Source organism: Pelodiscus sinensis, chromosome 16 (genome assembly GCF_052426305.1).
Source record: "Pelodiscus sinensis isolate ZL-2025 chromosome 16, ASM5242630v1, whole genome shotgun sequence".
Classification (NCBI taxonomy): domain Eukaryota; kingdom Metazoa; phylum Chordata; order Testudines; family Trionychidae; genus Pelodiscus; species Pelodiscus sinensis.
Genome location: NC_143067.1, coordinates 3,615,990 through 3,643,835, shown reverse-complemented (window position 1 = coordinate 3,643,835; position 27,846 = coordinate 3,615,990). Strand labels below are relative to the sequence as shown.

Sequence of the window (27,846 nt, the reverse complement as noted above, 5' to 3'; positions counted from 1 at the left end):
TTTTGAAAGTGAAAGTAGCCTGGACACGTTTTTTGCGGGAAAAATACCCTTTTTTTAAAAAAAAACACTCTTCCTAAAAAAAGGAGTTTTATGCAGTTTTTCAAGAAAGGGTGGCTTTTTTTCCCCCTCAAAAAACCCCACATCCAGACTACTTTCATTTTCAAAAAACCCACTTTTAAAAAAAACGATCATAAGAAGGTATGCAAATTAGCACCAAATTTGCATATCTCCTTTAGGAAAAAAAACGTCTAGATGTACCCTTAGTGAGCCGGGCTGCCTGGTAAAACTGGCTGACTAGGGAGCCTGGTTCACCACAGTTCGCCAGAGAACCTGGGGTGACCGAAGTGAACGCCCTGTACACCCTGGCCAGGCCTCTGGCTCCCTTTTGAGACCAGAATGCTTCTGAACCTACTGCAGCTTTCAATTGGGCCATTCAGGCACTAGGCCCAGCCCTTTGGGAGTTTTGACAAGTAGGGACAAGCAGCCCGTAATCTCTTCCTCGCGGTGAACAGCTTTCCCCAAGTGGTTTCATTCCCAGGCACTTTCTGTTGTTTCTTCGCACTCTCTTTTGGGGGGTTGACCCATCCTTCATTCTAGCGGGACTAGCCTGTGCCCCCGGACGGGAGAAGGAGCCTTATCCTCTGGGACATTTCCTTGGGGAGTTACTTAGCATCTTCCCTTCTGTAGTTCTGCCCCACAACTCGTGGGCATTTGTTAATCTGGGGGGCAAGAATTAACCAATGCTGCTGTAAACACGCTCGGTTTGATCTCCATTTGCTCGTCTGATTTATTTTTCAGAGCCCCAAGATTAGCAGATGAACCACGACAATGGCGATACAATCAGTAGAGTTGAGTAGGTACATGGCTGTAGTTTACTGGAATCATTTCATCAGCTCAGCCAGATTCACCAATTTTAGTTTAACCACAAGGGACTTAGGGTTGATCCTGCTTTGGGCAGGGGGCTGGACTTGCTGACCTCCTGCGGTCTCTTCCAGCCCTAGGTTTCTATGGTTCTACCGTAGATGTTTGCATGGAAAGGCCACCACTAAAGTCTTTCAAATTAGTTTTCTTGCGTAGAAACAAAACTCACAGCTCCAACAGCGCCTGTCCTATGCATCATGTAATTCAATGACCAAAAGAAAGGGACTAGCAGTGGTCTTAGCTAGAATTCATGGCACAGCAAGCGACCATGTTCCTCAGTCTGGCGGTGCCACCGCAGGTGCGTCCTAAGAGGCAGCCTGGTTAGGTTTGGCCCCCTCAAGGTTGAGGAACAAAAACAAACACAATTTCAGACAAATTCTAGAACCTTCCTTTCCCCCTTCCTTGTGGCTCTGCTCCATGATTGGGGAATTTTGTTGGGCCCCGGCAAAAAATGCAACGTGATCTAATTGGAGTTTCCGCAGACACTACAAATCTGGGGTCCTGTGCAAAAGAATGTCGAGGACCGTGGATGAGAAAGGAGCAAGAGACGCACAACTGGGAAAGTGTCACACAGAGACAAGCATGGCCCCATTTTATTGAAGGGCACTACTGGCCAGAAGAAGCACAGTGCAATTCACTCGCTCTCCATTTGCTCTCTCAGTACCAGCAGGGACCCACTTAATAAACCTCTGACCTGTACTTACGTAGAAAGAGTCAGCTGACGTGTCACCGTAGTAACTCCAGCAAATACAAAAGGGTGCCCAAAGCTCCGTGGTTGCGTGCCCTGCTCCTGACCTTTCATTTTTTCCAACACCACCAGCACTGACTTCCGAAATGCTTACGGTTACGTAGGGACTTTCCACGTAGAGTCCTCCGGCAGTTTGCTGCTTGTAGTGAGATCACAATCCAGTGCTTGTGACAGGATGGTTTGCTGCTAGTTTGAAGACGTGGGATGGATCCACCAGGAAGACCTGCATTTTACTTCACTTAAAAAACAAGGGCGTTTTTATTTCCGACTTGAGGGAGAAGAAATTGTATTTGAATGGCAGGAAGAGAGATGCGTAATAGAACACCCTTGGGTGGGAATTGAACCTGGGACCTTTGCATCTTACAGACACCTGAACTGAAGATAGGACTGGGAGGCAGGGACTCCTGCCTTCTATCCATTGTTCATAGCCACGGGCAAGTCATTTGTACCTTTCTGCTGTAGTATTCCTGTTACTTACATGAGCATGACACTTCCCTACCTCACCAAGACACCACAAGGGTTGGCTTGCTCGTGTTTGTACGGTGATTTGGGGACAGTCAATGTTATGTAAGTGTGAAGTAGAATTATAACATGTTGCTAGTATGCCCGGCTGCGGTATTGATTATTTAACAGATGTCTGTACTTGTGAGAACTGTGAGGAAATTGATCCTCCTGCAAAGCTGAGTTTCCAAGGCTTCGCCCCTTGTTCCTTAATCTACAGCTAGGCAAAGTAGGTGTGAAACGCTACCAGCTTCAAATGGCAACGTTTTATACTCGCTTTGTTCGTGGATCAGGCCCTTGATGAGAATGGAGGGGGCGAGGCATTTGGGAAGCAAGCAGAGTGAGAAAATAAACCTCAAATTTAACACCAAAGCCCAGGTGGTGGTATAATCCCCTCTTGACTATGTTACAGACTTGAGTCCCCCACCCGCTCTTTGGTGATGGAGGCTCCGAAGGGAATTGAAATTAACGCCGAGGCCGGCAACCTGGAAGCCACATGCAGGACGGAGCTGAGGCTGGAATCAAAAGACGGAGAGGTAGGAAATGGAAAGCAAACCCTAAACGAGAACCCAGATTTATAACGACCTCGGCCCCTTTGACACAATGGTTTCAAAACAATGGCGAAGCTGGCCCAGGTAGGAAAGCAGTGACTAACACATTGTGCGCCAACGAGATTGCCTCCAAGGAGAATGCTCGATGATTCATTGTTGTTAAAGTGCTTCGATAATAGCGTCTGTTGTACAAAGAGATTTATGTAGCTGTAAAACTGCACAATGCTCCTAAATTCTCTGGTTTGGGTGTCACTTTAAAATGAAATTTACTTGGCTAACATAATTAAATCTTAGATCATGAATTTTGCAAAGGCAAGAGTTTGAATCACCTGCCTCACTCTGCAAAGCTTTTAGAACTGGCTATTTTGATTTTTGAGGGAAGAGAGTCAGGCAAAGTTAGACTACTACGTCCGCTAACTACTAAAAGGGAAAAAGAGGGTTAAAAGGGATAAACGTTGGGTGACTTTTCAGTTTAATAGTTTATCTCCCCCCCCCCCAACAAATGCACTTTGGGATAAATCAAAACTGCAAATTCAGGTTGAACTTGGCAAATAGTTTTGGCCCACAGAACATGGTTTTGATAGAGCTGAAACGTTTCGTTTCAACATTGTTTTCAATGGAACGTTTCATCTCAGCATTTTGAAGGGATGTTTCGTTTTAACGTTAGCTATATTTATGTAAAAGGAAGAAAAAGTAAAAGTCACTTGGAAATTAAACAGAGCTTTTGCATTTCTTTTCAGTTATTCATTTCCACAAAAGTCCAAAATATTCCTTTTGCAGATTTCCCCCAGGTTTTTTTGGTTTGGCCACCGAACTGAATAAAAATCAATAATTTATTCACCTCTAATGAAAAACTACAGCGCAGACCAACAAAAAGCAAGACAGGATCTGAGTTGAACCTATCGTAGTCTATGAACGCATGGGGCTGGGGCTAGCAATAGCCATGCACAATCCCCGTTATTCCCCAACAATTCAGCATAATACAAAGAGGTAAAACATAGAAACCTCAGTTAGGGGACTCAGTCCAAAGCCCACTGAAATCACTGGCAAGACTCCCAGTAGAATGGATCCTAGTATTCCATTACCGTAACATCAGTTTGATACAGGTTGGACCTCTCCAGTCCAGCACTCTCTGGCCCGGCAACATCTGGGGCGCAGCATGATGTTAGTGAGCCGGATGCAGACTTAGCATGGGTGTGGCCGAGTTTCCCGCGGTCCCATAAAGTTTGTTTACAGCCCCCAGTCCTGGCTCTCAGTGTTCTGTGCTGTTAATTTAGCTCGAATTGACTTCTAAAATGTCTTCTTAGAGCCCAGTAAGCAGTGGAAGCTGCTGGACAAAATTGATCTCTCATGCTCCAGAAAACTCTCTGGTTTGACACCGATCAGATCCCGAGGGTGCTGGACTAAAGAGATTCAATCTGTAGGAATTTTTGACATGATGGGCCATGCTCTCTCTAAAGAGGGTGGTATTTTTACAAAGGCCCAAGCCCAAAATTCTTAAACCAGTCCAGAATCTGATCCTACAGTGGTGTAACACCCTTGACCTCCAGGGAGTTACACCGGCGTAATTAGACCAACTACCTTTTGGCTTAATGCCGGTTTGCTTTTACAGTACGTCTTGTCCACTGCACTGAAAGTCTCAATTCTGGTAGCAGACCCTCCTAGAGCGGACCCCAACCACACACTGAACTGGACGCAGGATGTGCATTAAGGGATTCACATCTGGCATGGCTTTGTTCTCTTATCCTCTCCCTACGGGGAAAACCGTGTGCGGGGGAGTGCAGTGGTTTGGGGTCATCTTTATAATATGCACACACACAGATACTGTACAGCTTGAACCTCTCCAGCCCAGAACTCTCTGGGCTGGCAACATCTGGGACCCAGTCTCTGTGTTAGCGATTGTTTATTTATACTCTAGTAGTACCCTCTCTGGGCCCCAGAGTGCTAGATCCTATACACGTAAGTAACCCATAGCTAGACCTGCCCCAGAGATCTGGCAAGCTCGGATTACAAGACACAGTCAGTGGATAAACGGGGTGGTGCGCTGGGTGGGGCACAAATGATTAAGACAGGTCCATTTAGAAAAATGTTTAATGACAGCTGCCACCCATTTGCATGAACAATTCTAGTGCTAGCAGGTCGGCTTTGCAATAAAAGCTTTTAATTTAGCATTTAAAGACTGCGACGCCTCACTAATTCTCTCTCTGTCTCTCTCCCTCCGCCTCCCTTCAGATTACATTGAACGCTGCAAATATCAAACTACCTAGATTGCCTCTAGCATCCCACTCTTCTGCGGGCTCCAGGCAGAAAATCTACGAGCTCTGTGTGTGTTCCAACGGGAGGCTATTCCTGTCTCAGGCAGGCGCGACTTCCACCTGCCAGATAAACACAAGCATCTGCTCTTGAGAGACGGTTCGCAGCCGGCATTGCGGGCAGCACAAAGGCCCTGGTCTAGTCTCCCAGAGAGCAGCTGCCGCCTATTTTGGCTAGAACACAGAAAGCCTATCAAAGACTTTTTGGTGTGTGTGCGCGTGTGTGACTATATATATATGAATATATATAGATATATATAAAATATATATATCCTCTGTGTAAAACGATGTTTCAGTACAATGAATCCCAGGGTGACCCTATCACATTCTGTCAAATTGAACTCACAACGCCCTATGCCCGTCTGTAGTGATATAGTCTAATGGTCCTCCCCTATTACGCACCGTCTCCTCAGAGCAAAGGGAACAAGTCTGCTTAAGTCAATGGACTGGCGTATCTGAGATCAAAAAGGAGGAGCAAAGCGCTGATCATTTTTGCACCGTTACAATCAGTCGCAACAAAATGGCCGCCAAGGCAGAGCAAATGGCCTCGAGAACTCTAAAACACCTGTCATCATATTACGCTCTATGTTTAATCTAAAATACAGTGGCCTAATTGGGAGACTCCACACTGCCCTCCAGGAAAACAGGGTTTGGTTCCCAGTGCTGGTCTTCCCTACTTAGCCTTTGGAATGGAGCTTGGATGCGGTGTTGCCTGGGTTAGCCCCGAGCGCACCACCAAATGCCTGATTTGCCTCTGTGTCTGTAGGGACAGCCCCTTGCAGCTCCTGTTGGCCATGAATCGCCGTTCCCAGCCAATGGGAGCATTGGGAAGAGGTGCAGCTTGGACACCGTTTCCAGTAGCTGCCATTGGCCAGGAACAACAATCTGCAAGCAGCCGTACCTGTTGCCTCACAGATAAATAAGCATCTAATGGCCCATCAGGGGCTAACCCTGGCGAATCGCGTTCAACTCTTGGACCACTTTTTGCCCAACCCTACCCTAGAGTATTCAGTTCTATACTTTAGGGCTGTGTCTAGACTGGCCAGTTTTTCTGGAAAATCAGTCGCTTTTCCGGAAAAACTTGACCGGTTGTCTACACTGGCTGCTTGAATTTCCACAAAAGCACTGACTTCCTACTGTAAGAAATCAGTGCTTCTTGCGGAAATACTATGCTGCTCCCATTCAGGCAAAAGTCCTTTTGCGCAAAAGTTTTGCGCAAAAGGGCCAGTGTAGACAGCTCAGATTTGTTTTCCGCAAAAAAGCCCCGATCATGAAAATGGCGATCGGGGCTTTTTTGCGGAAAAGTGCGTCTAGATTGGCACAGATGCTTTTCCGCAAAAAGTGCTTTTGCAGAAAAGCGTCAGTGCCAATCTAGCCGCTCTGTTCCGAAAATGCTTTTAATGGGAAACTTTTCCGTTAAAAGCATTTCCGGAAAATCATGCCAGTCTAGACGTAGCCTAGGAGATAATTCTGTTTTTACAATAAACCACTCCCTCACACACACAACTGGCAACACTGAGGCCATGTCTTCAACACCTCAGTCGAGCTTCTGGAGTTCAATTTAGCGGGTCTGGTTAAGACTTGCTAAATCAAACTCACGGGCTGCCCTCATCAGTGGCCGATACTCCTACTACGAGTAGACAGAAGCCGATGGGAGCGTTTGCTCCGGTCGGCCTCCCACTGTGGGGGACGGCAGAGAAACTCAAAACAAGGCACATTGACTTCCGCTACGTAATTAACATAGCTGGAGTTGCGTATCTCACTTTGACCTTTCCTTTTAGCCTAGACCTTGCCTGAGAAAGTGTAAGATTTGCCAGAATCTGTCTGGGATTCAGTGAAACTCATACAGAAGAGAAACATTATCCAACTTCGCTGCAAGAATTTTTTTAAACAGTGAGGGTAATCTGAGGTCACACGTTTTAAAGAGACTGAAAATGTCAGAGATGCTGATCATGAAACAGGACTTGAAAAAAATATTTCATAAAGATTATGACCAAGGAAGATCACCAGAAAGTAAGGCTTTGGGCCCTCCTGTACTTGAACCCAGATTAACACAGTATTTCAATTGGTTTTTCATGAGTAGGTTTTTTTCCCCCCTCCATGAGGCATTTATGGGGAAGGAAAACGTGTGATATGATTTTGTCACACTGTTTCCATTATCCAAAAAATGGGAATATCATGAGCAGTGTGGAGGTCTCATAGTTACTGGGTTTCAACTCCATTAATGACTTCCTGGAGCATTTAAGAAGCCTATGAAAAACGTTCAGGGTAAATTTTTCAAAAGCACCTAAGTTCTATTAATTTTCAATGAGACTTGGGCTGCTGAGTCACTTAGTGCATGTCTACACTTCCGAGAAGATTGACGCTCCGGAGGGTGATCTTCTAGTGTTCAATTTAGCGGATCTCTTAGAGATCCCTAACTCGAATGCTGAGGGCAGCCCCCGTTGGTGTCCAGTGCTCGTCCTTCTGCAAAGAGTAAGGGAAGCCAATAGGAGCTTGTGCTCCCGTTGGCCTCCACTTTGGACACCGCCATGGCTCAGCTTAAGGAAAGCCACCTCCAGGTAGACATTTGGCATAGCTGGAGTTGCGTGTGTTAAGCCGACCTGCCTGGTCTAGTATAGACCAGGCCTTAGTGCTTTTGAGAATGTTACCTATAGACAAATACTCAACCCTGCGCATAGCTCTAGCAATATTGAAAGTTCATTTATCTCACCCAAATGATTTTGACGATCACCACAAAAACAAACTATTTAGACAGTTTGGCCAATTTTTACAGGTGTCCCGTCCTTGTATTTTCTTGGGGGGCTTGAGAGTTGTCTGGGGTTTTACAATGTGCATCTAGGGCATGCTCCAAAGCAGAAAGCCTCTCGTTGACTGAAATTGAATTTGGATCCCACTTCGGTCCTTCTGGTTGTTTTGCTTGTGCACGAGAGGACACCAGGAGAAGTTAACACTTCACAGAGGCTGAAAATGATTCGTTCTGCAATTTTCTTAGTGCTACGGTTCAGTTCATCCTCAAGTTCAAACGATTTGTTAATTAATGCAAAGGGTCACCCAGGAGAACAATTGTATTGGGACACAGGACTATACCATCTCTGTTCAAAGAGGGGAAATTGTGCCTATGCCTTAAGCCAATGCACTCAGCAAGGAGAAGCACATCATATTTATCTTGTTGTTAACGCTACTTTATTTTGTGGGGCGATAGTTGGAAGGGAGGGTGGGGGCTGTCAACAGGTGTCGTAGGAGCCGATGGGGCACCATGAAGCAGATGTAAGTGAAATCCATAAAGGTTGTGAGGGCTGCTGGATTGAGTACAGACTTTTACCATGTTAAATATAACGGACGACAATGTATGTTACCTCCGGGACCATAGCTGAAGTCCTGCTTAGCATCCCAAGTGGAATACGTTTACTGTAGTGGCTCTTTTCCTCATTTCATTTTGCATTGGATAATCATTTGCATCATCTGCAAGGGCCGATTCATAAAAAAATTAGTTGTCCAAGGTTATAACCAAGTTTGGGCTGCAGAAAGTGTGTAGAATGCAAAGGTCTGGTTTCATTTGGCTTCTCTCCCCCCAATGATTGATTCTAATGCAAGTGGAAGAGGCCGGGTGGAGGACCAGAACTGATACGGTAAGAGTGGGGGTGGCGTAGCGTTTCCAGTACTGCATTGCCAATATTCCGCAGCCTGGCCTAGCATCCACTCCTGGGGCTGGCGCATAGCTCGGTCTCTCTCTTCATTAGTGCCACGTGTAGTGATCTAGCGACATCGACGCTTATCAACTGGAAACTGATCTGGGATCCTCGTGCTCCTTTTTCAAAGGGCCGTAAGAGCGTCCTGGGGCCATTCCGTCATTTACTGCACTGAGCTGGATTTGAACTGGTGAACTAAGCCCCTGTCCCGACCACCGTACTAGCTTGTTGGTGCTGGTCCTCTTCGCCATGTAAAAGGGGGCTCCTTCATTTTGCATGCGGGAGGCGAGCCCAGCTTTAGAAGAGTAGGCTGGAAATGGCGTGTCTCTAGCTTTACAAAATGGTAAATTGCAAGCTATTAAAAAAAATCGCTGTGCTCTAGCAGGTGAAATTCACCCCTGTGCACAATTACGCCCCTCTTCCCTTCCGCTTAAGTCCGCAGTTCAGTATGGGCTTATGTGGTCCCCTAGAACATGTGGGGTCCCCTGCACAGCTGTGACTTTTACCCCCTAAGAAGCGTGTGCACGCTGCAGCCATTTCTGAAGAGCAAGGGGTTTGCGTAGCAAAACGTGAGATCGGGTTAGCAGTCCCAGTCGGTAAAGAGACATACTGACCAAAAGGATCCCTGCCCAGTGGGAACATAAAGCACTTTTGTGCAAGGTAAAAATACATTCGGGTGGGTCATTTTTAGCACAACTGTGTAGTGATCTGCTCCTGTATGAACAGGCGTCAGAGGACTAAGAGAACCCCTGTGCAGGGACATCAATTGAATCATCTTATTGCTGACGGAAAGGTCACATGAAATCACCGATTTCGTTTCTTCCCTCTGTTCTTCCCTTGCCCCTCGGGGTTATTTGATGCTTGATAACAATGAAAACCTTTGCTTAAAAAAGGAAAGGAATTTTACAGGCCACCAAACTCGGATGGCCGTTGTTAGGAGCCGCTAGTACGACGTGGCCAATAATGAACGGAAGTCCCATTGGCACTGCAGTCCCTGACTGTACAAGAGGGACGTGCCATTGGCTAGATTTAGTTATGCAAAGAAGTATGCAAATTATTTTCACTGCCTAAGATTGTTTCTGCCTGTAGCCCACTCGTGTTCTAATAGATTGCCCTCAAAACCTGCTTTGTTTTACTTTCAACACCAGCTGACTGCGGAGGTTAAAAGAAAAGTGCCAGCCCACCCCCGTGACGACATTTCTTTATGAATCGGACCCCTGGGTTGGTTCAGCCATCGTTTGCCCAGAAAGGGTTCTTTGTATCTCTCGTGGCGAAGGACAGGCTGGGAGGAATAGGGAGCCACATTCTATGGAAGGCATTGGGATGTACACCACTGACTTCAGCATCTGCAGGATCCAGCCCCGAGTCTCTCTGGGTGAAGATTTAGGTCACTGAAGTCAATGGAAACACTGCCATCGATGGCGATTGCTGCAGGACTGACGTCTGACTCAGCACAGTGCACAGTTCTGCACTGAAGTAATCTGCATCCACAATACTTGCTAATCGAGGGACTGTGTTAGTGTCAATGCACCTGAGGCAGCCATAAATACTAAAGCTAAAAATGCTTTCATGCATTGTACTCTTGGCTCTATAGAGGTTCAGTAACATGCTACATTTGCTTTAAATGCCACCACTGCCAAGTAGCAGAGAAAATGTCTATTAGTGCTTGTCTTTGCACAATACCTTATCCGTATTTATTGTATGAACTCTTTGCCTTAACAGAAATAGCAGGACAGTCTTGAAAAGTGAAAAGTCTTTGCCATTAGCGACAACAAAGGTCCTAAAACTGATTATAGATCTGCTTCCACTCTCCAAATGCCGTTTTGTAAAGTATGTGTTATCCAGCAGTCACTATTCAGTACTGTGAGGTCAGAGGAGATGTTCGCATTAAAGGAACTGTCGTGCAAAGGAAAAGCCAGTAAGCTATGTTTTAGGGTGCGTCTACACTGCACCCTTAGCTTGAAATAAGCGCCACAATTTGAGTATGCAAATTGCATTGCTTATTTCGAGTATATTTCAAAATAGCTTATTTCGTCATTTGGCGCTGTCCAACTTTCAAAATTTCCAAAATGTCCCTTAATCCTCATGGAATGAGGTTTACCTGGTTGTTGGAATAGCACGCCCATTATTTTGAAAGGTATTTTGAAATAACAGGCATGCTGTCAGGACGTGGAAGAGCTATTTCGGGATACCGGAAGTTTCCCAAAATAGTGCCGCAGTGTAGACGTACTCCAAGGCCTTTCCTGGAAATGTTTTGAAAGTTTAAAGTAGCGCAAGTGTGGTCCAAATTTGTTTCCTTCAATCGCACGCTCTCAAACTGATTTTAATTTTTACTTTTCAATACAAACAGGATACAAACAATAGAAGTGATGAACTTAAAAGGACCATTCAACATAGCAAAAGGATGCCTAAATCAGGCTAACCCTTCAAATTAGAGACTGACTTCGTTGTTAAACAAGGTGATTCTGTGATGCTTGGGAAAACATCAGGTGTGTTTGAGCCCCGTGTCCATGCTATATCTGAACGAACAGGTCTGTAGTGGTTGCATCAGACTATTAAGCAGAACTGGCTATTGTTTGAATTGCAGGAGAATTGTTGGGTTTATTATTGTTATTTCTTGTTATGGTTTTATGTTTCATAGCATTAAGGAGAGTGAGTCACAGAGCAAAGACTGCTAGAAGTTCCAGCCACTGTGTTAACTTCAGCTTATTGGAATGGGGTAGGGAAAATAGAGTTTGTGGAAAAGCTTCAGTGCACTAGATTAGGACAATGAGGAAAACTGAAACTCAGTTAATAGGGGAAAGAAAATATGTGTCATATGCTGTGTGGTGTACAAAAGGCAACGAGTGGTCTGAAATTCGAAAGAAAAAAAGCCATTATCAAAGGGAGCTGGTAATATCACATTTCCAATGTGGAGAGATCAATGGTGGTAGCTGTTGATGGGCGTTCTCACCTTGATGTGCATGGAGCTCAGGCAGCACTAATGCAGCTTATGTGTGTGTGGGAATGGGAGATCGAAAGCCCTGCAATTATGCTTCGTTGATGGCTCTGGTTCAGTGTTTTGGCTTGCTGCCCAAAGGCCCTCTGGAAGTCGGACTGAAGAACCCCTAAAGGCACCTGCTTTGCAGAGGAGTAACCACACCGCGACTGCCCAGCCTTTACCACCTGTACCGCTCCACAGAATCCCTGCTGGACAGCTTTTCTGTACTTGTGTTGACTTGCCATTTGCAATTTTAGAATTCAAAAAATTGGGGGGGTAGGGGGAGAACAACATAGTTATGAAAAATTTCAACCCAGCGGTTGAAAATTTTCAAGTCTGGGAATGTCAAAATATTTGAAATTTTGCAAAACAGAATATTTTAAAGTCTTCGTTCCCTCCCTCCGACTCTCTCAACAATTAGCACCGAATATTTAAGCAGGCAAAAAGTGCTATCGATATGTGATTCAAACACAGTTCTTCCTTCCTCGCTGCACTCTTTGCTTCTGTAGAAACCCATCTACGTAAGACTTCTTGTTTCCTTAGTTGACCTAACAAAATGTAGGGCTGAGACACAGGAAGGGTTAGAAATTGGCATGGCACTGATTCCATAGACTGCCTACAAGACAGTGATGAAATAAGCAGGGGGGAGCATGTTAAAAGATATCCCCTTAATAATACTGATAAATGGATCATCTTTTGTCTGTTTACACTATTACCTTTATGTTAACATCAAAGGGTTTGGCTGGAGAGGGCTGTGGTTCTATTCAGTCTTTCTTTGGGCCAAGACAGGATAATGCCTCTAATCCCAGTCAAAGGCTGGGGTCTGAACAGTTCTTGTGAGAAGGTTGGCAGGTTTGTTTTAGTGAGGCGAGCAAATTTTCATCCACATAAAACACAGTGATTTGGGATTAAGTTAAAAAAAATAGAAGGAGTAATTGGTATTTAAAGAAATATGGTTAACCTGTGGAACTCCTTGCCATAAGATGCGTTGAAGGCTGGGACTTTAACAGGGTTCAAAAAAGAGCTAGATAGATTCATGGAGGTTAGGGTCCATCAATGGCTATTAGCCAGGATGAGTAGGAATTGTGTCCCTAGCCTGTTTGTCTGGAAGTAGGTGATAGAGGAGGGATCACATGAGGATTACCTGTTGTGATCCCTCCCTCTGGAGCATCTGGCATTGGTCACTGTTGGCCGACTGGATTCCAGGCTAGGTGGACCTTTGGTTTGACCCACTATTGCCGTTCTTATGTTCTGTCATATTTGAAAAGCGTGTGGCAATATGTTAACACAACCCTGAATCTTTATAAAAGTTAAACATTTCTAATCTGCCAATAGCATTCTATTGACTCTTGAGGGTTTTTTAAGTCACTTTGTTGCAGGAAAGGTGGATATTTAAACCTCCCAGACTGTAGATTCCCAGTGAAGGGGGAAATCCTCAGTCATAATTCCACCGAGATTCCCAGTCACCTCACATTAAACTAGAACTGCGAGCCCTGTACCCGTTAATTTTGTTACAGATGTCATTCCTGTAGGAAAGTCAACCTCCTTGTCACTTTCCCTCTTTGCCACTCAATCATCCAGTGCCTATGGTTTTCTGTCTCACACCTTCTAGTAAGTGAACAGCATCATGCTATCTATTCACAGGAGTCTGGGATTTCCTCAGAAGCATCTCATCTCTTTTGGAGAGGGTGAGTTGTTTGTTTTTAATCAATATGAAATAAATAAAAAAGGAAACAGCCCTAAGGAGCTATCTACAAGGTTTTGTCTTACTGGGAGTTCCCCTATGTCTTTCTGCCATTGATTTTGGGCACAGGGAGTAGAGATTTATGCAACAAACATTTGCAACGTGCCCTGCTACCAGATACTTAGGATAAAGACAAGCTGCCTTAGAAAACAGGTACTTTATCGGAAAGGTTTTAAAGAGACACTTGGGGGCCTTTCATCAGGTTCCCCTGGAATGGCAAGTTTGACCCTCTCTCACACATTAGCCATCACAGAAATAAGCCCACCACAAATCATGCTTTATGTGCAGCTTGGCTCGTCACAAGAATGTAAAATTGCACAGAGCTCTCACATTTCCCTTTCCAACTCCCAAGTCCAAAAGGCTTAACCCCGGAGAAGAGGGAAAGCATTTTGAAGCCAACGACTGCCTCTTACATTCATTTCACTTTCTAAAGCAATGGGCTTTCTATGTTCCTTTAAAAGCTCTCTTGTAATGGACCCCTTGAAACTTCTTGAAGCAGGCTTGAGGTGGAAAGCAAGAAAACCCAATTGTTGATGGGCGGTTCCATTTGGATGTGTGATTGGATTATGGGGGAGTGGAAAAATCAAGGGTGGCTGTTCTAGTGCCGCCCACATCTTGTTAGATATCGATAGCTTTTCCTAGGCTTTTTAACGAGATTTCTCATATAATATCTGTCGTCAGAGAAGAGAAATTTTGAGAGTGGGGACACCCACTGATCATTCTAATCTGCATCCTCTTCAGTTCTAGATAGAGACACTATATTATAATTGGACTTTTTGGCCATATTAGTGAAGTTGACAATGGGGGTTAGACTACAAGACCCTTGCGGTCCCTTCTAACTCTATAGGTATGTCTAGACCACAAGCCTCTTTCAAAAGAGAATTTTCGAAAGAGCTCTTTAAAAAAAGCCTCTTTCGAAGAAGATCATCTAGACAGCCACAGGAGTTTCGAAAAAGCGATCCGCTTTTTCGAAAGAGAACACCCAGGCAATCTGGACGCTCTTTTTTGAAAAAGCCCTGTTTGCATTCAAGAATGCCTTTTAAAAAAAAAAAGATGTTCTTCCAGGTAAAAGTAAGTTTACCGATTTAAAAAAAAATGCCGCATTCTTTTGATTTCATTTTGAAAGAACACAATGGTAGTTTAGATGCAGGTGAAGTTTTTTTTTTTAAAAAAGGCCACTTTTTTCAAAAAAACTCCATAGGCTAGACACACCCTGTAACGATTCTCTCTTTGGATACATCTACACAGAAGCATTATTTCAGAATAACGTCCGTTATTCTGAAATAACCATGTGAGCATCTACACAGCTAGCCCGTTATTTCGAAACAGTGGCTGGCTTATTCCAGCATTTGTAAACCTCATTCCATGAGGAATAACACCTCTTCCAAAATGGCTATTTTGGAATAGCAGTAGTGTGGACGCTCCACTGCTGCTATTTCGAAGTAGTTTCTCTCCCCGGCCATTCAAAGTTAGGGTTAGGATTAGGGTTAGGGCTCTAAATAGAGGTAGCGCGTCCACATTAGGGGAGCCTGCCTCGGACTGATTTCCTGGCTTGCCTCTCATGTAGATGCTCTATTTCAAAATAATAATCTATTTCGCAGTATTCCTTCCGGAATAGCTTATTCCAAAATAATCGTGCAGTGTAGCCATAGCCGTACAGATTCTATGTATGCAGAGCCTAAACAGTATAAATAGCAATGAGAAATACACGCCCTAGTCTTGTACCAATCAAGCAGAAGGCTCAATTGGACCCATTATTAAAACTAATTTTGCTTTTGACTCTAAACTTCTACTCGGAAAAACAGGAAAGCAGGAAAAGCTCAGTAATAAGGAAAGATTGGTCCATATACTCATCTAAGACCATGCACCCCGTGAAGTTTGTTTGTTTTTTCATTTACTTGCCTCCTCATGAACTAGCTGTTCAAGCCAACACAAGCGAGGGAGATATTGAGGGCCTACATTGTAGCTTGGTAGCCATTTACTAACTCCTACCACATGCAGACGGTCAGATTCTCTGCTGGGCACTAACGCCATCTTCCGCCATTACTTCAGAGATGTGTTGGGTTACACCATCTGAGAATCTGGCCCCAAAAGCCTTGTCACCTTTAAGGAGGCTGAAAAGTAATTTTTTTGGGGGGGGGCCACCTGTTCTAAACTACCGCCTGCTAATTACCATGTGGAAACAGACCCCAACGAATCAAATTAAACCAAATTGGCAGGTCCTCTCAATGGCTGACGCACCAAGCCTCAGCAAAGCCAAACCTGTTCATTCTGCTTCCCATCTTAGCACCAGCAATAAAGTTTTTGAATCGGAGTTTAGCTGGAAATTCAGGTACATAGTGTAGGAGGCAGGGAAGGATAGATCTTTTGCATCCGTGTTGGCTCTGCTATGCTGACTGTGGTAAGAACTTGCTTTCAGGACAGTTGTGCGCCATTTACCATGAGTAGCTCTTACTCCCAAGAGCAATTGCACTGCACTCAGTCATTGTCCGGGGACGGTCTATTCGATTCACGTCTCCGACTTACTCAAGAGATCCTATGCGACTCAACATGAAGGGGGACAAGTTCATTTCCTAACAATGGGACAAATCTGTATGACTTAGAAGGCGCTTACCTAAGCGGCTCCCAGCCAGCAGCCCTGCAGGAAGCTGAGGCAGGCTCTCTACCGTTCCACTGCAGTCCCAAGCTGGTCAAAGCAGCAACCAGTCTCCAACACACAGATGAAAGACGAGCGTTTGACAGCCCCTAAAATTATTTACGTCAGCCCAACCAAATGCTTTCCATGGGTAAAATTGACAGCAGGACATTGCTTCAACTAGCAGAGGTTATGATGATATTTACGCTGTCAAAAGCCATTCATCGACAGCGTTATCAAAAAGCATGTCCATACGCCACAGCAGTTTTTCATCTGTGATCAAATGTTTCCTCTCCCCTATTACCCGCCCATGACCTTGATAGTGTAAACATGACAAAAGGAGTGTAAACGCTTATCACGGCTCTCATAAAAAATTCAGATTTGTTTGGCGCTTTTTTAATTTATGTATGTGTGTGGTTGTGTGAGAAAATATAAAGCTTTTTTTTTTTTTTTTTACAATCCAATCACATCAATCCTTGCACACTCTATGCAAAATTTTGTAAGCATTGCAATAATGCTATGAATTACACAAGGAACTATTTTAACTTTATTACACTTTCTGTATAAAAAAAAGATTTGTATTTAAATGATTTCAACTGCAAACTTGTAAAATATATTAATAAAATAATGATTGTTAAGAAGGGAAGAAAATGTTGGGTTTTTTGTTGATGTGCTTGTTTTTTGGCTAGAGAACTGGTGGTGGTAAGTCAGTAAGCCGAAACTTTTATGGGTACTTTGGGTCTGCCAAAGAGATGAGACTAATATCTTGTCTCTGACAGTGGCCAACGCCAAATGGATCAGAGAAAGTTAAAATCTGCACTAAGGGGCAGATATAGATGGCCTTGCTATCAATCTAAATGTCTGATCCTTTTTCAAGTCTTGCCAAATGTATCACATGACAACATATTTCACGAGCCAACTGTGCATCATTTGGAAAAGTAGTTCCCTTTGAGCAGGGGTGGGCAATAATTTTTAATGGGGGAGCCACGCCAAGATTTTGTTAAGTGGTCAAGAGCCACTCTTCTATGGGGGGGGGGGTGCAGGGTCTGGGACGGAGGTTGGGTGCAGAAGGGAGCTCGGGGTCGGGGACTGGGATACAGGAGAGGGTGTGGGGTGTGAGAGGGAGATTGGGTGAAGGAGGGATTCTGACGTGGGGCAGGTAGTTGCAGGGAGAGGGGGGTGTGGGTGCCAGAGACAGGCTCTGGCTGGGAGGCGCTTACCTAAGTGGCTCCCAGCCAGCAGCCCTGTAGGAATCTGAGGTAGGGTTTCTGCCGTTCTGCTGCAGTCCGAAGCTGGTCAAAGCAGCTGGCTGTGCCATGTGGCTCTGCTCCAGTGGGGGGGAGATGGAGGAAGAGAGGAGGCTTTGCACACTGCCCCTGCCCCCAGCAACATTGCTCAGCTCCTGTTGGCCAAAAATTGGCCAATGGGAGCTGAGAGATTTTGCTGGGTGACAAAGGCAGTGTGCAAAACCTGCTGCCTCCGCCTAGTGCCCAGGGCAGATTGCAACCAGCCGATTAAAGTGGCAGGCGATGCTCTGAGCCTAAGGTCCCCGGTGAGGCAGCCACAGGCCAGATCCGGTGACTTGGCAGGCCAGATCCAGCCTGCGAGCCTCATTTTGCCCACTCCTGCCTTTGAATGTGTTGTCCCTTCCCCTATGCACATCTCCCTTTTTTGTACTCTGGGAAATCAACTCGCCTGCTCCAAGAATCTTACCCCTCATGAGAAATTGCCTGAGCTTTTCCTAGCCACTTCTCAGCCTGGTCAGAGACACACGATAGAATCATCCAACAGTTTTAACGATCCCGCCACTAGTGTTACATGGCTAATTAATCAGTTGTTCCTGGGCAGCTCCGTTCCAGGCGAACACTTGGGAGAGAAATCATCCTGCTTGGGACTGCCTTTTAAACGTGAAACTGTGTTCAATAAATTTCACCGTTAAATGAAAAGACGGATTGGTGCTCGTTCTCCAAACCAATAACTAAAATTCAATCCGAATGAAAAATTGTGCCTGCCTTGCCAGATTAAAAGGGAATGAAGCTCTAACGGGCACAGCCTCAGTATGGCCAACATGCGCAAGTGATTGCAGCTTGTTAACGACATTGTATTAGCGTCTGCAGGCCCCTCCCTGAGACATTCCCTCCTCCTCTTCATACTCTGGTTCTTAGGCTGTTTACACACTGGGAAGGTTTGGTGACGTAAGTGCTGTCAATGGGCAAACGTCACCAAAAGTGAAAACTGGTCAAACCTATTCTTCTGCCTCCTGTTGTCGACATTGCCACGTGGGCTAGCACCCTGTCGACGGACAGAGCAAAGCAGTGTGGGGAAGCATCCCCTCCAGGCTCTGTGAGCTCTCAGTGCTGAGGAATGAAAAAGCAGCACAGCCATCTCTCCAGCTGTCCCCCTGCAGCAGCAGCCTGCCTGACGCTGGGTTCCTAGCCGGGCAGAACAGGTGCATGCCAATCAGAATCATAGACTCCTAGAACTGGAAGGGCCCTCGAGAGTCATAGAATCATAGAATAATAGGACTGGAAGGGACCTCGAGAGGTCATCGAGTCTGGTCCCCTGCCCTCACGCCAGGACCAAGCACCGTCTAGATCATCCCTGACAGGTGTCTATCCAGCCTGCTCTGAAATATCTCCGGTGATGGAGATTCCACAACTCCCGTAGGCAATTTATTCCAGTGTTTCACCACCCTGACAGGTAGGAAGTTTTTCCGAATGTCCAACCTCAACCTCCTTTGCTGCAATTTAAGCCTCTTGCTTCTTAGCCTATCCTAGGAGGTCAAAGAGAACAATTTTTCTCCCTCCTCCTTATGGCACCCTTTTAGATACTTGAAAACCGCTATCATGTCCCCTCTCAGTCTTCTCTATTCTAAACTAAACAAGTCCAGTCCTTTCAGTCTTCCCCCATAGGTCACGTCTTTTAGATTTTTAATCATTCCAATGATTTGCTCTTTGTTCCCCAAATGGAGCAGCTCACTCAGCTGTCAGACACTTGCCGGAGCTTTGAAAGGGGATGGCACATGCCAGCAGCGCAGCAGAGCTCACAAAACACTGATGTTTCCCGAAATTGCACCACTTGCTGTGGAGAATTTTTGTGTTCACATTTAATTTTTTACATATTACGCATTTTTTCCCCTCTCTTTCCCCACGGAGTATCGTGAGCTTTCATGGGCACTACCCCATTCTGCTAGGTGAACGCTCATGACACTACCAATATATTTTGGTTAGTCTCTAAGGTGCCACGGGACCACTCGTGGTTTTAAAGTCACAGACTCACATGGCTCCCCCTCTGAGACTTTTATTTCCCTGAGGTGGATTTCAGGATCTCTGTAAAGGGCTTTCAAAGGAACGTCCAATATGGAATCCAGAAGCCAAAACTACAGAATGAACCCCCCAAACCTCCTCACAGCAACCAAGATGGAGACAAGCTGGCAGCCCTTGCCTTTCCCTCATCTGACGCGGGGATGTGGGAGGGCCCCGCAGGGTAAGGGAATGTCTGGCTAAGCTCACAGCCACTGTGGGAAGACACAGATGAGTAGAGGAAGGGAGTTGAACTCGTGTTCCATCCCAGCTTCAGAATGTGCACCTCTCACCGATGTCGATAGGAACTGGGCCTCTGCATTTCCTCTGCCATATTTATAGAATCCTAGGGTTGGAAGAGACCCCAGGCGCCATCAAGTCCAACCCCCTGCCCAAAGCAGGACCAACTCCAATTCAATCATCCCAGCCAGCTCTTTGCCAAGCCAGGACTTAAACACCTCTAGGGATGGAGATTCCACCCCCTCCCTAGGGAACCCAGCCCTGTGCTTCACCAGCCGCCTAGGGAAATAGTTTTTCCTTATATCCAACCTAGACCTCCCCCACTGCAACTTGATACCATTGCTCCTTGTTCTGCCATCTGCCCCCACTGAGAACAGCCTCTCTCCAGCCTCTTTGGAACCCCCCTTCAGGGAGTTGAAGGCTGCTACCAAATCCCCCCTCGCTCTTCTCGCTTCCCATTGAGCCCAATGATCTTACCAGCTAGGAGTGAGAAGAATGAGAGGCCAACTTACTGTCCAAGATCAAAATGTCGACCTGAGTCTAAGCTGCAAAGCAGGGATCCAAATACTCCCAAAGTCCAAGCTGGATCTGGAAGTTGCCTTTGTATGTTTGTCCTTGCAGTTCAGGGCTAGGACCAGAACAAAAGTAAAGACCGTTGGGGTGAAATAAGAACAGGAGTGGGCCAAACATAAGGGCTGCCGTAGCAGCCTCTGCATATAGGTGTTAGACTGTCTGGCTCCAAGACAAGTCCGTTTTGCAGAGTCATAGAATCATAGAATAATAGGACTGGAAGGGACCTCAAGAGGTCATCGAGTCCAGCCCCCCGCCCTCAAGGCAGGACCAAGCTCCGTCTACACCATCCCTGACAGATGTCTATCTAACCTGTTCTTAAATATCTCCAGAGAGGGAGATTCCACCACCTCCCTTGGCAATTTATTCCAATATATTCCAGAGGACAACCTTTCCTCTCAGCAGTTCGGAGACTCCAGCTCGGGGAACTCTTGGAGTGAAAATTGGCGAACTAAAGTAATAAGCTCTAGGTCGCTCATGGAATGTATTTACCGCCTTGCTTTGTGGATGGACTGCAAGGGGGACTTCCAGCTATGCATAGGAAGGATTATAACACGAGAGGCCGACTATTTACGATTGAAAAAAGCATCTTGTAGCTTATAATGAATTATTTGCAATTCAAGAACATTTATGGCATGTTAACTGCCATTAACAGTGCAGAGCTGTATAAAGTGGCCCTAACTGCATATTAAAGAATTGGTTGGGTTTTTTTTTTCCAGAGCATTAAAAACTAATTAGCTGAAGAGCGCATCACTCGGATTGGACCATTATTTGGGCAGACAGCTGAAAGTTACACAAATGCTCCGGTGGTAGTCACACCGGCCAACGTGGCTGCAATGGTCTCTCACCAGAATAGAACATGCAACTGGAGAGGTCTTGTCATACATAACGTTTCTATAGGTCACGTTTCCTCCACCGCTGCCCGGTTTGGTCTGCCCAGACTCAAATGGCATCTCAGCCATACGCGTGGCAGACTCTTGCTTTTGCAGACAGGGGGCTGTGATGCTAAATGGATGCTAGGAAGGAATTCCATCTGAGCCACGTGCAGTGATGTGGGTATTTCAGTTTGTACTCAATGATATTTGTTGTGGACTCTCCATCGCTGGAGATATGGAAGAGCAGGTTGGACAAACACCTGTCAGGGATGGGCTAGACAGTGCTTGGTCCTGCCTCTCGAGGACACTTCCAGTTCCAGTGTTTTGTAATTCTATTTTATATTGCTCCTTCACTTTCTACAGGGAAAGTGGCACCAGGGAGAGACGAGCAATTGACAAGGGAAACCAAAGCCCTCTCTTTACCCACAGGGAAAGGTACGGCACAAGGAGAGGAGAGCACCAGCATCTTCATACTTTGCCCCTCACGCCTGAGCCAGAGCGGCCCAACATGTAGGAGGGAAAAGGTCAATCCATACTCACACACCAGGAAAGGGATGCCAGGCTGCTACCACAGGATGCCACGTAAACCAAATGCTCGTTAGTTGGAAACAATGTCTGATCATCAGGCTTTGAGTGTGAATCTACAGCAAATGCTACATCTGGGGACCCGAGCTTCTCCTACATGCCATGTCAGGCTGTTTATTTCAGCCATTTTTTACAGAGCTGGTAGCCTGCCCAATGAGATGCCATCCCTGCGACTCAGCTAGTTCTGGTGAACGGGGCCTGAGGTTAGTTCTTCTTTGCAGGGAAGTAGACTCTCTCCTCTGTGTGGTGGCTGAGCGAGCAACTGTAGAGATGTAGGGTTTGTCATTGCTACGGGGAAGATCACTGCTGCTGCAATCCATCTTCCAGGGTTCAATTTAGTGGGTCTAGGAAAGACCCACTAAATCGAACTCAGAAGGCACCCCCATCAGTGCCACTACTCCTGCTCTTGTCAGGAGTAAAGGAAACCAATGGGAGCATTTTCTCCCACATCGATCTTCCGCTGTGGGGGAGGTAGAGAAATTCAAATTCAGGTACATCAGCTCCAGCTCTGTAATTAACATTGCTAGATTTGTGTATCTTAATTCAATCTTCCCCTGTAGTATAGACCTGGGCATAATCACATTATTTTCTGGGCTGCCTTGAAGCTGTCTGTTACCCGGCAATTCCTACTTAATGCGAAGTTTTCCCTGTGAGATGAGACCATTTGCAATTTTTCGGGGGGGGGGGGGAGGATTTGCTTAAAGATGGAAACTCTTAACACCTGTCAGTTTTCACTTAAAAACACCCCTCTCCTCTAAAGCAAAGCACACAATTCAGACACACAAAGGAAGGAATCCAAACTCCCGTCAGCACTTCAGCCACACTATAGCACTGAGCAGTCCATCAATTTGTACTGAAAATGGTGTGGACAAAACCCTCAGCAAGTGTAAATTGGCAATTGATGCCAGCAGATCCGCACCCCCTCACATCCAGATGGCGAGGAAATGCCAGAAAAGCTACATAAGCTACAGTCCGGAAAGCAAAACACATGCCTTAAAATATTTAGGTTCAAATGTACATTAGCCAGCTTGCTAGCTGGTATCTGATGGTCGGAATCACAGCATGAAGGAAGATCGACTTCCCGCGAAGGAGTAACTTCTTTCTAAAGAGGAAGGGTCAGATCTTCAAATGGCACAAATGACCATGGTTCGTCTGAAGATCCCGACTGTTGATTTCAGTGGGGTCATGCCAGTTGATACCGGCTGGTCATTTGGCCCTTCCATCTCAGTGACCACATGCGCTACACCAGTGAGGGGCAACCTAGATTAATGCATGAGCTGCATGAGTCGTCCTCCATCTCATAACCAAGATGGTCTCCCAGGATAGGGTCGTTTTGCTCTCTGCACTTGCGTAGCTAGAATTTGCGGGAAGTGCCGATTGTACTGCAGCAGCACTGTGATTGGACACAGAGGGAGCGCACGGCTCTCACGGTCCGTGTTGAGTGTCATCCGCACCCACCTCAATTCACAGGCCCTTGTTTTACGTGGGTGACACTTTAGTAATCCTGGTAGGGAAAAAAACCCAACATGGACAAAAGTCAGCAGAATCTGGCAACCCTGCACGTGGGCAATAGCAAAGAAAATATCTCGTGGGCCACACACAGGACCCCAATGGGCTGCAGGTTGCCCACAACTGCGCTAGAATAAGTTGCGTGTCCAAATCAGAAAGGGGACCCACACCTCTCCGTCTGAGAATGGCTTTTAAAAAGCCGGTCTGCCAGCGCCTCTCTCCCCACCCCCAGTTGGGTTCTCTTTGATCTGGCGGCCTTTGCACATCTCCCCCGGTGTGGTTTTACCGGGGGCTGCACTGTGGCACGTACTGTACCGTGACACCTCGGAATGACAGGAAAACAGATTGATTGTGAGGATCAGACGCATAGTGTCCCTGCTCGCAGGCAGCTGACTTGAAATACAACGGGAGCGGGGAAGCAGACAGGTAAGTGATAGGCTGAGAAATTGCAAAGCCACTTGGAATTTGGCTGCCAACGCCTGGAGCACGTGGTCGGGTTGGCAACACCCAACCTGAATTCATTATTGCCGGGAACATTCATGGCTCTGATTTGCCACCAGGGGCAACCCTGGGAAAATGTCTATTAACCTTAGCAGGACAGAGGCCACCATGTAAGAATGCAGGGAAACATGTGGGATTGGAGGATACGCAGCCCAGGTGGCTACTCCATTGACAAGAACAGCCTGGGCTTGCCAACCAAAAGCTGGAAGGAGGCAGGTGTTACTATTTTCTTTCCCTACAGAGAACGTCCCCTCCTCAGTCAGCGCTCCTTGTAAGCTCGGCGCATGGGCAACCACTCAGAAGAAATTCAAATGCTGCCCAGCTGATTAGCAGAGTGCCCACTACTAGGTTTGTTGTTTTCCCAGGTGGTGCACATTCCACACGCCTGGGTGCATATAACAAAATGTATTCTGCACATGGATGGGAAAAATCCACACATACAAAGAAACGATTAGAGGGAACATTGTCCACAGTAGTAGTAGTAGAGGAGAGGGTCATAGTAGTAAAGGGAACATTGTCCTCAGTAGTTAAAAACAGCAGGCTGGCATTTGTACCACATAACTACAAGAACAAAGCCTCCCTATAAAGAGGAGATTTTTTTTTCTGCCTAGGGAGGTTGTGGAGTCTCCATCCCTGGAGATATTGAAGAGCAGGTTGGACAGACACCTGTCAGGGATGATCTAGACGGTGCTTGGTCCTACTATGAGGGCATGGACCAGACTTGATGACCTTTCAAGGTCCCTTCCATTCTAGGATTCTGTGATTCTATGGCTGCCCTCCATCAGGAGTCAAGTGAGACAAGAGTTGCATACAAGACAAAGCTCTTAGTGTCAGGACATCTGGTCACCCTCTTCATGGGCAAACAGATCAGCCAGGGTTGCAGTCTCGCATCTTCAGTTCTAACCATTAACCCTCTTCGGTCAGTGCAGGAAAAAGGAGCTAGGAGAAGGGAGGAGAAAAGTACGAAAGAAATCCAAAGAGCCGTCAGGCTGACTCTGCCGCAGCCCTGACTCGGCAAATTTCTTAGGCCCGGGTCTGCAGTTTTCTGAATTCAAACCAGAGAGCCAGTGATTATGCAGACTTGGCTGGGCTGCTCCCATCATTACAGCCCAGCCCAGGTGTGAGCGCCAGCACCCGACACACCACGTGGGCTGGAGGTGGGTCATATTGACATGGGCGGTGGGTGAAGATAGGACTGGAGGAGGCAAGCCCCCAGCCCTGCCCCTTCTGCTTAGGCCCCACCCCCCAGCGGGGGGAGTATGGAGAGGGCGGGTGCATGGGGGCAGCAACACTTCCGTAGGCATTCTGGAGGGGAAGGAGGTGGAGTGTGGGCGCCAGGCTGGTGGTTTTACCCTGAGGGCTAAAAAGCCCATTCTGGTCAACTTGCAGCGTCTGCAAATCTTGATGTAAAGTCCAACTCCCATCTTCCAACCACGCTGGCTGCGAGCTCCCTCTCTCTGCTCTCGCAGTCTGGCCCGATACCCAGATCATGGAGCGGAAATGCAGGTGGGTCAGGAATAACTCTGCCAAACACCGAGAGAAGGCAGCTTTTCGGCTTCCCCCTGCCAGCGGAGACTCCAACAATAAACCCAACGGAATGCAACTGCTGCGGAACAAGGCTAACCGGCACATTGGTCGCATGCAAATGCAATATTGCCTTGCTCTTGCCTGGCTTGCTCATTCCACCCAGCACCCTTTATTTTGAGCCAAATTGATGCCACCGGGACAGGAGGCAAAGTATGAACTTGCAAGGAACTCTGAAAACAAATATTAACCCTGGATGGTTAATATTTGATAGGAATGCGACAGTAACGAATGAAAAGAAGCCACCCCAATGATCCATTTGCAGCAAATAAATACCAATTCCTGCCCTCACCCATTCCAATTTCACTGAATTTAGCCCCGAATTAGGTATTAAGGCACCCTCCCAAACGTCTGTAAAAGAAAAACAAGAAGAATCCATTTGGCTTGAGGGTTAGGGGATGGCTTGGAGGAGTTCTGCCTTTCTCTAGGCTGCTTTGCCTATTCTTATTTCAGAGGCCACAGTGGAAGCAGTGGGAACTATGGGTATATCTAGACTACATGCCTCTGCCGACAGAGGCATGTAAAATAGGCTACCCGCCATAATAATTGAAGCGGGGATTTAAATAAACCCTGCTTCATTAAAATAAAAATGGCTGCCGCGCTGTGCCCACTCAGCTGATTGTCGGCACAGCGTGGCAGTTAAGACGCGGATCGGTCGACAGGGGAAGCCTTTGCCGACTGATTCTGTAAACCTCGTTTCACGAGGCATAAGGGATCGGTCGACAAAGGCTTTCCCTGCTGACCAATCTGCGTCTTGACTGCCGCACTGTGCCGACAACCAGCTGAGCTGGCACAACCTGGTGGCCATTTTTATTTTAATGAAGCGGGGTTTATTTAAAACACCACTTCAATGATTATGTAGGGTAGCCTATTTTACATGCCTCTGTCGGCAAAGGCATGTAGTCTAGACATACCCTATTCATAAGCTTTTTGGGTATCAAAATGCCAAAAAGCTGGTGGCACGATGCTTTCAATGCTTTGTCATCTGCTTAGCAGAGGGGTGAGGAACCTAAGGTTCTGAAAAGCGGACATGTTCTTTCGTCATCCCTGTAAACCTCATTCTACAAGGCATAAGGGATGTGGCAAAAGAGGTGTTTTTTTCCAAAATTTGGTGCTGTGTAGACACGCCAAATTTCAGAAAAGCCTCTTTCGAAAGAAAAGGGGGAAAAGATACACAAATTGCAGTTCACAATTTGCATATCTTTTTCCAACTTTTCTTTGTAGTGTAGACATAGCCATAGTGAATGCCAGAGAAAATGAGGTTGGATCAGAGGCTAAAATGTTAAAAGAACAAGTTAAAAATCGCTTAGACAAATTAGAGGTCTTCAAGTCACCAGGGCCTGAAGAAATACATCCTAGAATACTCAAGGAGCTGACTGAGGAGATATCTGAGCCTTTAGTGATTATGTCTGAAAAGTCATAGAATATGGGAGACATTTCAGAAGACCAGAAAAGAGCAAATTAGGTATCCCTCTATAAAAAGGGAAATAAGGACAACCCAGTGAATTACAGACTAATCAGCTTAACTTCTGTGCCTGGAAAGATAATGGAGCAAATAATTAAGTAATACATTTGCAAACACCTAGAAGATGCCAACTGACAATCAGCATAGATTTGTCAAGAACAAATCATGTCAAACCGTCCTGAGCGCTTTCTTTGACAAAGTAACAGGTCTTGTAGATAGGGAGGTGGTAGGCGTGATATATCTTGACTTCCGTAACTCTTTTGATACGGTCTCACATGACCGTCTCATTAACTAGTGAAATACAACCTAGATGGAGCTACTCTAAGTTAGGTGCAAAATGGGTTGGATAACTTCTCTCTAAGGAATGGTAATCAATGGTTCACTGACATGGCGGAAGGACATAACGAGTGGGGTCCCACAGGAATCAGTTCGGAGTCCAGTTCTGTTCAGTATCTTCATCAGTGATTTAGGTGATGGCATAGAGAGCACACTTAGAAAGTTTGCAGATGAAACCAAGCTGGGAAGGGTTGCAAGTGCTTTGGAGGAGAGGCTTGCAATTCAGAATGATCTGGACAAGCTAGAGAAAAGGTCTGACGTGAACAGGATGAAATTCAATAAGGACAAATGGAAAGTACTTCAGTTGGGAAGGAGCAATTCATTGCACACATACAAAACTGACTGCCTAGGTAGAAGAACAGCAGAAAGGGATTTAGGGCAATAGTGGACCATAAGCTAAACATGAGTCAATAGTGTGACACTGTTGCAAATAAAGTGAGCATCATTCTAGGATGCACTAGAATGAGTGTCATAGCAAGACATGAGAAGTCATTCTTCCACTCTACGCTGCACTGATTAGGCCTTAATTGGAGTCTTGTGTCGAGTTCTGGGCATCACATTTCAGGAAAGATGTGGAGAAATTGGAGAAGGTCCAGAGAAGAGCAAGAAAACCGATGAGAGGTCTAGAAAACATGAGCTATGAGGGAAGATTGAAAGAACAAGGTTTGTTCAGTTTGGAAAAGAGAAAACTGAGAAAGGACATGACAGGTCGTAACTCGAAGTGTTCGTAAGTCAGAGCCCATTCATTTACATGCGACCGTGCTGTTCCTAAGCGCGGATCGCATTCGTAACTCG

General features: G+C 46.0%; 1 protein-coding gene across 4 annotated transcripts in view; it reads left to right on the top strand.

Annotated features, from left to right (window-relative positions):
* Positions 1-16,539, top strand: part of SGCD (sarcoglycan delta) — a 555,052-nt gene extending 538,513 nt beyond the window's left edge. For all 4 annotated transcript variants that reach the window (XM_075900616.2, XM_075900619.2, XM_075900617.2 and 1 more), the window contains 2 exons: positions 2,583-2,706; positions 4,954-16,539. In XM_075900616.2, the coding sequence (XP_075756731.1) occupies positions 2,583-2,706; positions 4,954-5,127 (298 nt within the window). In that variant the 3' untranslated portion in view covers positions 5,128-16,539. The remainder of the gene's footprint in view (positions 1-2,582; positions 2,707-4,953) is intronic.
* Positions 16,540-27,846: the final 11,307 nt, after the last annotated feature.